This window comes from Aythya ferina (genome assembly GCF_964211825.1).
Source record: "Aythya ferina genome assembly, chromosome: 2".
Lineage (NCBI taxonomy): Eukaryota > Metazoa > Chordata > Aves > Anseriformes > Anatidae > Aythya > Aythya ferina.
Genome location: NC_140297.1, coordinates 18154605 through 18168157, shown reverse-complemented (window position 1 = coordinate 18168157; position 13553 = coordinate 18154605). Strand labels below are relative to the sequence as shown.

Genomic DNA, 13553 nt, shown 5'->3' with positions numbered 1-13553 from the left:
TAAATAAATAAAAATTGAGACAAATAGATGAATAAGACTGGAAAGAGCAGTATTTATACCTAATTCTTCACTTGTGTACTGTGTCCTTGCAGGGAGGTCTAGATTTGATCTAACCTAGTGAGTTTTGAAGTTGCATCATGCTCTCCACAGTTTTCAACGGTTCTTGGAAATTTTGTTTTCGGGCTCCCAGGTCTACTCCATCTCTCCTGCTTTCACCCCCTGCTGTCTCTCAGGTCTCTTCCTGAGCTTGCTCAGCAGTTCATTGACAGACAGAGCAATGTAATTTCCATCAGAGAAGTCTACTAATATCAACATTTCCTAAATAATTGTATGTTTATTATCTTACATGTAAAACTAACACCAGATATGACATACAGCATGAAGATCCTCAGGAAAATTGCACCAGCTTGAGAAGCTGTCTACAGAGAAAATAATTCATCTCCTAAGGGGAAATTAATTTTCATCTCCCCCCGCAAGAAGAGTTTTCAGAGAAGTCATTTGGTCACTGATGACAAACCCAAACTCAGACTCTCTTCTTAAATCTTGGAAGTCGACTAGTTTGTTCCTTTAGAGCAGGGATGGGAAACCTTCTCATTGCTGAGGCTGGGGATGCTTCAAACACCTCTACTGGTCTGCACATTAATGGGTTCCCAGTGATGGTAGCCAGTAACTGCCCCAGTCCATGTGAAATGGAGAGAGAGACACATCTGGCCTTCAGGCTATGGGATCTCAGATCCTGCAGTGGAAAATTCATAACAGAATCACATGATATTATTGCAAAAGCACTATTAAAAGTTTTTAATGTTGTTAAAGTAGCTAGTAAGATGGAGGAGATCGCATAAAAGGGAATTTGATTTTCTGGTGCTTTAGTATAGAAATTTGCTATGAAATTAGAGATAAAAACTCAATAAATTAATGAGGTCTTTTTATTGAAAACCTTTTCCAATCCATAGTGTAGCACACATGAACTAATAGTTTCAAGAAGAGAGTTAGTAGCCACATGTTCCATGGGATACAAAGGGGAAAACAATGATACCTCCATCTTTGAACAGTAAGATATTTCATTTATGAAATTATGGTTATGTTGTTTTCTTCAGTTGCTGACTACTGTTTAGTGCATTGCTCAAAAAGTAAAGTATATAGTGGTCTGTAATTATGCTATTAATATATAGTCCAGTCTTCAGAATAAAACACTGCTAAGAGAGTGAATTGTAATTCCCTCAAATTTGGCAGATTCTTGTTCACTGTTTTTTGATCCAGGGAGAAGCCATGCATTCTTCATATATATTACTTCAATGAAATAATCAAATAAGTTAAATTTATAAGAGTGGTGTAACATGTAGTGTATATCTTGATTGTTAAACTGTCCAGTCCAGTTGAAGATCTCATAAGTACTGTTTTTCTTAAAGCAGCAATTCTTCAAATTGTGCAAATGGATCACCGGATCTATTGACATTAGCTTAAAAGGAAGGAGGTATTTTGCTTTCATGACCACATTAGAAATGTTGAAAAAGTACTGTCTTTTTTAATTTGGGCTTATCATTCTCTAATCAGAAGTGTAGTGCTTGCCAGTGAACTAAGAAGGAGCAGAAAGGAAAGAAGGTCTTTCTGGATCAAGACATGTAACCACCCCCAAATTTATTTTGGTCTGGATTTGGGTTTTATCCATGGCAAGACTTTTGCTATCTGTAGTGTGCCTATCTGAGAACTAAAATGCAAGCTTTGACATAGGCTACCTTATTGTTGGTCACTAGAAAATGCCTCTGACATTCAGAGAGGTTGCTGAAATTGTCCGTGAGTGTTTTCAGCAGGAGTGAATGCCTGTGTGGAGCAGCACTAACAAGGAAGGGGATTTGTGCCATCCCCACTGCTTTTACTCATCAGCCTTTGTTAAAGCAAACATTGTCAGCTTGGAGCAGGAGGGGCGTTGGCTTTGTAAGTTCAACTCCACAACACCCTGTGAAGCAAATTTTGTAATGATCGTCTTGAAAATGTGCTTGACCTGTTGTAGGAGAGGATTACTGGCAGGCAGTGCTTGAATGTGTTTTCACAGCATAAGCTTCCTGATAAACTGTGACTCTGAGATCTTTTCTGCTGCCTATTCTGAAAGTCTTTGATAGGAGTAAAGGACTGAATGGCTTTAGATTTACAAAAAGTTAATAAGCACTTGATGATTTTTAAGAAGCAAATAATTAGCTTAGCCAAAGCTTGTGTAGCCTGAAGGATTTATGATCTACAGACTCAAGTCCTAGCGGCAGGAGTCTTAACGATATATGAATTAACGTTTCTGCCACAGAATCACCTCGAATTTGAATGAAGAAGAGCTCAACGGGGTTGGTTTGCTTATGGAGAAAAATGTCTGAGGAGCTGACCTCATTTTTAACAAGTGAGGGATGTAATTATTTAAACCTGTCTACCAGGAGGAAATTATTGAAATGGTTTTATTAACCATTCAGTAGCAGATTCAGGAAGAGGTGGTGTTATCCCTATCCCAACATCCTGGATTTTCAGCATTTTAGGAATCTCACACAGGGTTCCGTGGTCATGAGCTCTTGATTTTGGTGCCCTGAATGTAACTGTGTGACATAACCTTAAACAAGAGTAACTGGCAAACACGAGACATGCCACCGCTAGTTGTCTGGGGTCAGAGAGATGGGCCCTTATAGCATACGTAGTTACTGTCACAGGCTCTGTAGGAGCTCTGCGTGGTCAGGACTTGACAGCAGAGGGTCAGATGCTTCCCTGGCACTCTGCAGTTCTGCTAATCTCAGCAGGATTCCTGGGGGCATTAGTGCATTAAGTGGTTTATTAGAAGAGATAATTAGCACAAAGCAGCTGAGGATTTTGTAAATAAGGAGACTTGGTCTGCATCACTGAAGCCTGGTTACGTGACACGGCAAGTCCCCAGCTGAGCCTTCTTACTTCTCAGCTCCCTGGTGCTTGGCGCATCCACCAGGATGGGCAAGTCCAGCTAAGGAATTGCCATGGCTGATGAGACCTACCTGAATGGTGATATGAACAAAAGCACTTCCAAAAGCAACACACACACACACAGTTGCAGCACCTCCTGGTATGGGGGCCAGCAGCCAAGCAGAACAGATGCGCGCAGCAGGGCAGTGAGCTGGGGAGCGAGGGGGCACAGGGGAACGGCAAGCGCCAGCTGATCTGTCAAAAGACTCCAGCTACAATCCCTGGAATCAGCCACAGACAGACAAAACTTTTTGATCTATGTTCTGCCAGGAAACTGAGCTTCCCTCAGGTGGGAATTTAGACTTGCAGGTGAAAGAAGAAAATATAGCATATGTAGAGCACAAAAAGTGTTAGAATCTGGGTACGTTTAAAGAAACCACAAATAATTCAGTTAGCTCATTCCAGGCTTACCCATGTACTGACAGACAAAAGCTACTTCAACTCAATGCATTTTCATCAAAGCAAGTCATATTTTTATACTCTTTCTGTATTATTAAATATACATGATACTGAGAGTCCAGTGGTGCTCATATGGGAATGAGCGAGTAGTTCTGATTGCAGCGGGGAACTATTGGGCTGCTTTTTGCCCCTCATACCCTGAGCCTTCCCTTGAACTGCCTGTGATTTCCCTCCCGTAATTTATGACCTTCCTCAGTCTGGTCAAACTCTTGGAAATTATGGCAGCACGGTTTATCTCCTATATATTGATCCAGCACTGGGACTTTCATCAAAGCACTGGCGAATGACCTTTATAGCATTTCAGTGGCACATTATATATAGTCCAGTCTTCCTCCATGTGGTATATGACTATTTTTAAAGGCACAGTGCAATACATAATCTAAAAATAATCTAGGAAAGTACTATATTGAGTAGGTTAGCATTATGTCATGACCTATGGGTCTTTGCTTTGCTTACTAATGGTAGTTTTTAGCAGGCACTGACATAAAATATATTTTTAACACATATTCACAGTTCTTCACAGCTTTGTTTTCTAGCCATATATCTGAACTATTTGTATTACAGTGGTTTTCTGTAATAGAAAATTACTTTAAAACTCTGTGGAAGGTATCAAAGAAACTATATTTTCAAAATTGCACTTTTGAAGGTAAATATAATTTGTTAAGGAAAAAAGGATATCACTGTTTCTCTGATCACTCAGAACACAAGACTATTCAATCAGTAATTAGACATTAGGAAGTTCTTTACTGTGAGGGTGGTGAGGCCCTGGCCCAGGCTGCCCAGAGAAGCTGTGGATGCCCCATCGCTGGAGGTGCTCAAGGCCAGGCTGGATGGGGCTTTAGGCAACCTGGTCTGGTGGGAGGTGTCCCTGCCCATGGCAGGGGTTTGGAACTGGGTGATCTTTAAGGTCCCTTCCAACCCAAACCATTCTGTGATTCTGTGATTTTGTGTGTATGACACAGTCTCACCATGCCATTGTCACACTGTTGACATGGTGCAGCTCTCAGCCCAGGTTGCTCAGGTTTAAGATGGCCAGATTCAATAAAGAAAAAAATCACACTGATTTCATTAAGTTTATTCCATGCTGGGCTTCATGCCTATTTTGTGCTAAGGGCTTGAGAAATTATTTAGGAATTAGACAAGACTGATTTGGAGACTTTGAGCTGAGGTGTGTTTGAAAAAGCTGTTTATTTGGATCTCTTAGCAAGATTTTATCCTTTATAGCCAAGAGACAGTGACTTGTGGTATGAGTGCATCTAAATACAAATTGTGAGGTCTTGGGCCTTCAGTGTTGATGTTCTTCCTTCAGTCATCTTCCCTGATGTGGAAAAAAAACCCACACTCAGTATTTGTGTGTGTGGATGTATGTGTCAAGTGCAAGGTGTGAGTTTTCTTTGCATTGGCATGGTGCCGTACATGGGCCATAGGTACCTCTTCTCTGTTCTCAGTGGGATCACATCAGTTTGCAAGCTCTAGTAACTGGTCTCCTGTTCACTGTTACTCCAGAAGAAGCAGATAAGACGTAATCCCTCTCCCATAGGAAGTCAATATACTGCATAAGAGCTCTTGACCCTTAATCTTTCTGATGTAGCTTTCATATCACAATAAAAATCATCAGTCTGGAACAGAACAGTTTGACAGGATGACTCAGTAAAGCCACAGAATGACAGATACTAGAAATAAAAAGCAAACAAACCGTGCCAGGTCACTGCTGTCAAAGCAGGACCCTTCACCTGTTGTTCCTTCCACTTATGGAGTCAGCTCATGGTTTGAGGACCACGCTTTCTGTTCACAGGGTGAATTATTGATATGACCTTAAAATTCAGTATGATCTTATTTATTTTCTAAGATTATACATTATGTCTCAGGACATACTTTTTACAGCAGCAGCCACATGCTTTTGGCTGCAGTCCCTATGCTGGCGATCCCAGCTGGATCTGTGAACCAGGGTGCTCTGTCCTTCCATTTCTGGTCACTTCTCCTCTTCTCCTCCTGTCTGCTGGGCTGCCCGCTCCTCTCTGCTCTCAATGTTTGCAATAAAGCCCTCACATCATCCAGCTATATAGATCCAGGCCAAAAAAAAAAAAAAAAAAAAAAGCCCAAGCCCAAGGCCTCAGATCACAGAGCTTAATTCTCCCCAGATGACTTGGTGGTGCAGGCAGCAGAGTTGGGGGTTACCTTCAGTAGTTTCCAGACAGTTCATTCAGCCTGAACTGTCTTCTTACTCTGTTAAAAGGATGGCTATCACAAACTGGCTTTAATGTTGTCTGTACTGTCTGTAGGTCAAAGCTTTGCTTAAAGGCAGCTTTTAATGTCTTCCAGCAAAGTAGATAGAGCACATCACAGTGTGATGTCTGATCTGCCTGTAAACAGAGCTGACGACATTTCACTGAAAATGATGATTGGATTATTCAACAGCAGTGCATGAAAGTGCATCGCATGTGCTGAACAGTTTTATCTGGTAATAGAGCTAGAAGATGCTGAGGAGGATGCTTATATTTCCTCTTTTGCCTTAGATCAGAGGCAATACCTCTCAAACAGTGTCCAATGCTTCTAACAATCAGGAGTTTTGGGGATAGACAGGAAGAGGAGTTTTTTCAGTTGGCATTGCTTTACTTGATACTCATGATTAAACATCAATTTGTTCAGGAATTTGAATCCATGGCTACATACATATTCATAAATTAAGTGGCATCTGAAAATGTTTCTGGGAGCTGGAACTCCATCATCTGGGCATATTTAATTTCTTAATATAGATGTAGCCCAGAAGCTCTATATCTTACCTCCCTGTGAGAAATCTCTCTCATTTGCTCAATAACTTTTTCAACCCAATATATAGATACAGTGTGGAAAAGGAGGACTGAGTATTGTCTACCAAGAACTCAGGGCAGAGATTTGAACCACCTTTCTGATGGAAAGCACCAGTCATCAGACAACACACAGTTCCCAGGCAATTTGGTCTCATATCACAACAGTTAAACTTTGGGGGTGAACTTAGATAGTATATGAGTCAGAGGTACAGGAAGGAGAATGGTGCTCCGGCCTGGTGAGCAGGGATGTTTTCAGGAGGGGAACCTCCTGGGTACATGCCTCTGCTTTAATACAGGCTCAGTAACATGTAGGGGAGACTGATGATGTGTCTGCCAGTGATGAGGTGGTGAGCGATGTGGGTTTGGATTCATATTGCCACAGGAAGACAAGGGAGTTGCAACACTGGACCTCTTGTTCTGGTTGAACACTTTCACGCCTCAGCCTTTGGAAGGGAGATTTTCAACATTGCAAGTCTAACACAGCTTTTCTGATAGCTCTTCAGAAATATATATATATATTTTACATAAATTAGAGGTTAGGTTACATGTAGGCCTATATTTTGAAGATATAAATGGTGGTGGTGATGGATGCCTGTTTTTGTGAAAAAGATGAGGGAAAAAAGAAACGCAAATTGGAGGGTTTTTTGACTGCTCTATTGCAGCACGTTATTTGTTTCACTCTACTTAGATCAATAAGTAGACAGGCCACCCCACTCCCCATGAAAGCTGTTTCACAGTCAGCAGCTAATGAGCTAGTACTGGAAAAAAATTAATGAGCCCAGGCTTGTTATGTCCAGAAAAGGTTCACAGTTCAGTAGAATCACCAAGAATTGCCTTTGGAGAGCCAAAATACAAAGGAATTAGGAGTTTATTGCTATTCTCAGATAGCTTGTATGATTTCTCAAATTCTTAAAGCTTCGTAAACGTGTGGTAAGGTTTTTCTCAAATGGCAAACAACAGCAGTGAAAAGATGATGTTTCTGATTTCATCACAAAAAGAGTATCTCTTTCCTTCCTTCCAAGAGGCTAAGTATTGATTGTCATTCACAACATGGAGGAGAAAAACTTTGCTCATATTGAATTTTAGTGTTCTAAAAAATGAGGATTTACTGGCATTGCCTGGAACAACAGTGCTATGGCTGATAAAGGCAGAAGGAAATTGTCTGCCTCGCCTCTGTGGAATTTTCTGCCTGTCCTTCCCAAAGTCTTTGGGAACCTACTTCAGATATAAAACACTTAGCATCTGGGAAGGGAGAGGAGAACATCAATCAGACGTGGAAGGATCAAAACCTGTGACTCCCTGTGGAGTGACTGTTGGGAGGGAAACAGCTGAATAATGTTGAACATATTCAGATCTCTGGCTTCACCTAACGCACACTGTGAGGGCTGTGTTTGTAGTCAAATGCTGATTCATTTTATGGATGTGGAAAAGACTTTGTGCTTTTGCCTTAAAAGACATTGCATTATTGTTTGTCTGAGAGACAGTGCCGGTTGCTTCTGCTTCCTTTTAGGCAAAAATAAGCATAAATATTGAACTGGAGTGTGATTTTTTTGCTGAAAGTGCAGGCCTGGCCATGAAATGATTTGGGATCTGGCTGAGGAGCTTGGTACACTGCAAATATTTGAGGGTTTTTAAAAACTCAACTTTTTTTTCTAAACCTCAGTGATAATTAATTCCACGTGGATATCAAGAGTATTCAGTAGTCATGCTCATGCTCAGGAATCTAGAAGTGGAGTGGCTTTGAGGACAAAATCACTGAAACAGTTCACCCCTCACTTTGAAAGTGCCTTCCACAGTTACCTCTACAAGGAACAGGATGTTGTCTTGTAAGCATCAGAGTCTATGGGAAGAATATCAAATAGGGGAATTGTATGATTTGGGATGAGCAGACAGACAGCATCATAACAAAATAAAATCTCACACATGGTTGCTGTTTTATGGATATGACCTTCCCTTTTCCAAAGACAGAAGTCTTCCACTGGGAGCTGGAAGGTAGAAAATAGCCTGACAACACAGCATGTGAATCCATGCCTCTAGCATAAGTATAGGTAATATTTTCTATTAGTGCTCTGTAGCACTCTCTGGGCAGCAGTCAGTTCCATTTAAATATGATGAATATGAAACTAATAATGTTTCAAATTTTACTCTTCTATATACTGTCAAGGGAGAGAATGTTGATATATTTTTTTTTAATAGTCTGATAGTGAAATAAAATGAAAATCTAATTCCTGCAACACAGTTAGTTCTCTTTTTAATTCTGCCATGTCTGAATTTTTCAGGGTTTTAAAGGTATTCCTGTCCCGAACTGCTCAGCGTATTCCATACATGACAGGTGGGCGAGTGATGAGGATGCTGGCTGTAATTCTCCTGGTAGTCTTTTGGTTCCTCGTTGGCTGGACTTCTGCAATAACCCAAAATTTGGAGAGAAACATTCCACTCATTGGCCAAGGACAAACATCTGACCACCTGATCTTCAATATGTGCCTCTTAGACCGCTGGGATTACATGATGGCTGTTGGTATGTTCATTTTCTAGCTTATCCTCTAATGTCTAAACTAAGGTTTAGTTGCCTTTTCTTTACATTTTCCTTCTTTTAGAATATCTTAAAGCTTTATCAGGATGCATAACATCACTTGAAAAACATTGAGGAGAATGCAATATTGGCATAGGTGTTTTTTAAATGATCTGAGAAGTATAATTAAAATATACTGAGAATTTTATGACTTTCAAAGGTTTGTAACTTGGATTGTAGTAACAAAGTGGTGCTCAAGAGCTGTCATCTTTGAAGGCAGAATGTATCTAGCTATTCTACACTATTACACATGAGAAACTTTGGCAGAAATAACAAAGGCCTTGTGCTTCTGCACCACAGAACTGGACAGAGCTGTCACGTGGAGAGAAGAACTTGCTAGAGCACTCTTTCATAACTGCATAGAAATTAGTATTGAAGTAACAGGAATAGGAAATGCCCATCAAACTTCCCAACTTAACATGTTTGCTAGAAGTGTTGTCAGTGCTTGGGATAGGCAAGAGCTAAAAAATGCCACCCTGCAGAAATCCATCATACCAAGGAGAAAAATGACACACCTTTGTTTCCTTTATTTTAAAAGTGGTTTCCCCATGCCAGCGTTCAGTTATATGGCGTAACATACCCTTTCTTGGTGGCTGGACAACTTCAGAGCATCTGCGCCTAAAGCCCTCGTTTCCAGTACTACATAGGTGTGCCACCCACCATCTAAAATATGTCAATGTTTTGAAATCTGAAGTGAAAACTTACCTTTCTGCCCTTTCCTTTCCTCCCTATGGATATCCCACTGACAGAGCTCTGCAGCTGAGGATGAGGGAGAGGTAATGGGGTATCCTCCTTGTGAAAGTGAAGGCGAGATGGATAGAAGCAGCCTGTGGGTATTTGGGGTATTTTCTCTGAGTTCTGTACAGAAGGCCAGTGCGTAGTAGCACACAGCCATTTTAAAGGACAAACCACTGCTTCCAGCTTCCCCAAGGACTTTCCATGGGTCTAAGCTGCTCTGTCTCCCCTCTCATCCCTGTGTTCTGCTCTTCCCTCCTTCATGTAAGATCTCTCAGGCTACCTCATTTGTGAATGTACTCACGGGTAAACCACACAGAGAGTATAAATGAGTACATCTTGAAATGTGTCTCAATCTGGATCCTTTTGTAGGTGTATGCTGATAAAATATAGCTATGCCTTGCTGTAATGCAACAGTATAATCACCAGAGATGTTGTAAAATTAATAACAGGAGAGAATTAAATGTAGAACATGATGTCATCTGCACTGAGCCATTTTGGATGAAAATTTTACTGCATTTCACAGCCAGTAATGCAGTGTAGTATTATTAAAACTTTGATACTGGTGGTTGTTGCATAATGGCAAACAAATCTTTTTATTCTCTTGATCTTACAGCTGTGCTAGTAAACTGAATAAAAACTCAGATCTTAATGGCTGAGTATTACCAATAGTCCCCTATTGTAAGAAATGATGTAAATTGCTGTATGCCTAGTGTTGGAAAGAACAAAGACTGTTTTTGAAGACTTATTTACACCTAGAGGGGTTTTTAAAGTGTTTTTCTTTTTTCTTTTTCTTTTTTTTTTTTTTCCAAAATATACTCAGGGGTAGTAGAGGCAAAACTGTTTCTCAAGCCTGAACAAAATTGGACAGAGCTTTTTTTGTTCTGGCATTTTGCCTTTTCACCCAAACTACCTTATAAGCAGAGTTGAGTTACATTTGTGCAAGTCTTCAGTAAACTGCGGAGTCACATGAGTGCTGCCAGGATTTGTACAGCTACAGGTCTGTACTGACATGTGTGTGCCTCTACACATATCTGTGCATGTGCACTTTCAGGTGTCTATTGTTAACAGCAGTCTGAAAAGCTTACAGACAGTAGGATCTACTTCCAAAAACAGGTACTTATATCAAAGAGATGTCAGGAGAAATACATGTAATGCAAAACTCCTTTTATTTCTGCAATTGACTGGGAGCAGCCTAGGAAAAGATTCTATGTTACAAATTAATTGATAGATTATGATATTTCATTTAAAATACCAAAATAAAAATGCCAGTTGTTAATTTATGAAAGGCTTGTTATCTCATTTAATTTAGCCAGGCACAAGATTTTATACAAAACTATTGCATATTTTGGAGTATATTCCAAATACCGGTTCCAATACCTCACTGTTTCATTCTGCTGTCAATGTCTCACTGAAATGAGGAGAGGGAATTTTCAAGGTCACAGATTAGTGAAGTGAGAATTAACAAGGCTCTGTTAAAAAGTCATAATGAGATGAAGCCTTTATGCTACCAGAGATTATTTGAGTTAGGATTTATGGAGCATTTTCCATACTAATCACACTACTTAGGCTCCATCTTGAGAAACTTTTATGGCAGTGAATGTTTTATATTTACATTTCCATTAAGTTTGAGAGGATGCTCTCTTTGAGTGAAGTAAGGACTTAGACATAAAGGTTGTCACCATTTCTAACATTACCCTCTGTGCTTTGTGCTATGCCGATGAGAGAAATAGGCATTCAGTAAATGTTTATTTTATCTATGTAATGTAATGTAAGTCAGTATGCATTTTCCTCGAGATTGGATGCTTGTGGGTATTTTATTTGTCACTTGCCTAGATTCTTTTATTTCCTTTGTATTTGTTTGTGCATCACTTTAGAGGTTGTGGCACCTGTCTCATTGACAAGCCATGGCAGTGTGGATCACAACCTCAGATTTTAGAGAAGGACCTGAGGGCCTGAAAAAGCTCATCCACAAAGCCTTTCTGTTATGGCCTGGGTATATTCTACACCTCTACCTGCCACAGCCTGATTTCTGACTCCAAATTAGAAAAAAGCGGCTTAAAAACTTGTGGTATGTAATTTGTGACAGTGTCAAAAATCAAACTATTACTCTTTATCCTGAGGAAAAATACATATAAACAAAACAAATATCAGCACAGTACTTAAAAAAAGAAAAAGTTTCTTACAATCTGGAAGAACTGCAAAATAAGTTTAATGTGCAAAGCCCCTGGCAAGAGGGAAAGCTAGGCAGAGAGGTAAACATGCATGCACGAACACCAGTAAAAAACAGAGGTGGTCTTGGCAGGTGAATGATCCTGACTTCATTAGAGCCAGGGTATTACCTAAAGCAGATAGCATTTAAACTGTAGTTTTTAAAAATTCCCACATACACCTTGTGTGCTTTTTTTCCAATGTTTTACTTAAACAAGAAGTAAAAGGCAGGTATTAACCAAATGCAGCCAGGTATTTTTCCCTGGCACTTGTGTGATTCCCAGCTGGCAGGAGCTGTGCTCCTCTGGCTCAGCTGCTGCACCAGCACACTAATTGGGAGCTCAGGATTTGGGTCCTCATTATAAAGAGAGTTTCAAACACAAGGCTCTATCATGATTACTGAATGCCCTCAGCCAGGAAAAGGAACAAAGTAAGCATTTCAGTCTGTGTTCCCAAGAGTTCCCTCCTCCTGTTCATTTAATAATATTTAACCTATATAATCTTTGCATCTAAAGATGGGATGAATTGCCAGGACGGGCTCTGACAGATTGGGAATTAAGACCATCCATACGGTTCCGAGTTAGAGCATTGTAATACAGCCTTACAAAGCCCTTTATTAAATTTTCTACAGGCTTTCTGCTGTATTCAGCAAATGAGTGATTATTATTTCTTTTTGTTATCCCCATCAGAAGTGGCCCTATGCCATATTTAGGGTACATTGTTCAGAGTATGCAATGAATGAAGAATTGTTAATTTCCAAATGGGTGTTCTTAAGCCATGTTCTCCTTAACATCAATGTACAGAGTTTAATGCCAAAATTGTCAAGAGCAGCTATCCCTTTTGGGTGCTGTCTAGAGACATCTAGGGACTGATTTTTCCAAGTAGTGTTTATAGCCTCCTCTGTGTGGAAAGCCTAGCCAGGAGGAACTTGCTAGAATTCAGCACCAGCAAAGATCTGGCTTCAGTTCTCGTATTAGATACTCAGAAGGTGCATTGTTTAAATACATTTTTTGTTTGTTTGTATTTTTTTATCAATTAGCAGCCATCATTCTTCAGTTTCCCTTTCTCAAAAGTAGCTGGAACTCATGGCTGGAGCAGTTTGTGTTGCATTGCCACCTGCTCTAACACTGCTTTTTCTTTGTACCTGCTACATCACAGATGAAAGCCAACAGCCTTTGTTTGTGCACCATTTCTACAACATGTTTCTGCTAGGGAAACCATGTACAGGTTCTCTTAACCACATTTAAGATTCTTCAGAACCACCTGCAGGAGGATGTGGCTTTGGGAGAGGCTGGGAGATGCCATGACTTCGTCTTGTCTTTGCAGCACTCTTGTTTGTACTTTGAAGTCTTTCCAGACCTTCAAGTATTTTGGATCCTGTTGGCATTCGATCGCAACCTCTTTAAGTTGTGAGAGAAGAGGTCCCACACTCAGCTTGCTTTCAGCTGCTGGTGGTAAATCTTTCTGATTCTAATCCTCTTTCACCAACACAAAAGTGAAGAGGATGACAGGCCCAGAAGAGTGGTCAGCTGGCTTTAATAACAGCGGCCTGTGGAAAGACTGAGGAAAGGCAGCACAGCTGGGTAGAGGAAGGAATAAAACGGAGTATAAAGGATAAGAGAGGGAACATGCAGAAACGAGAGGAGTTCCTGGAAACTGTAGGCCTTAAGTTTCATGTGGGGAGACACCTATGGAAGGGGCACATGGATATATATCACACTCAGGTCACTGGATATGTCTCCAATGTCTCCATTGCCAGGAAAAGGCATCTCTAGGTCACCCTCAAACCATGGGGA

At 40.4% G+C, this 13553-nt stretch overlaps 1 protein-coding gene across 2 annotated transcripts in view; it reads left to right on the top strand.

Moving 5' to 3' along the window:
• GPR158 (G protein-coupled receptor 158) overlaps positions 1–13553 on the top strand; it is a 194536-nt gene that overhangs the window by 161708 nt on the left and 19275 nt on the right. For both annotated transcript variants that reach the window (XM_084511197.1, XM_084511196.1), the window contains exon 7: positions 8519–8757. In XM_084511197.1, coding sequence (XP_084367323.1) covers positions 8519–8757 — 239 coding nt within the window. The remainder of the gene's footprint in view (positions 1–8518; positions 8758–13553) is intronic.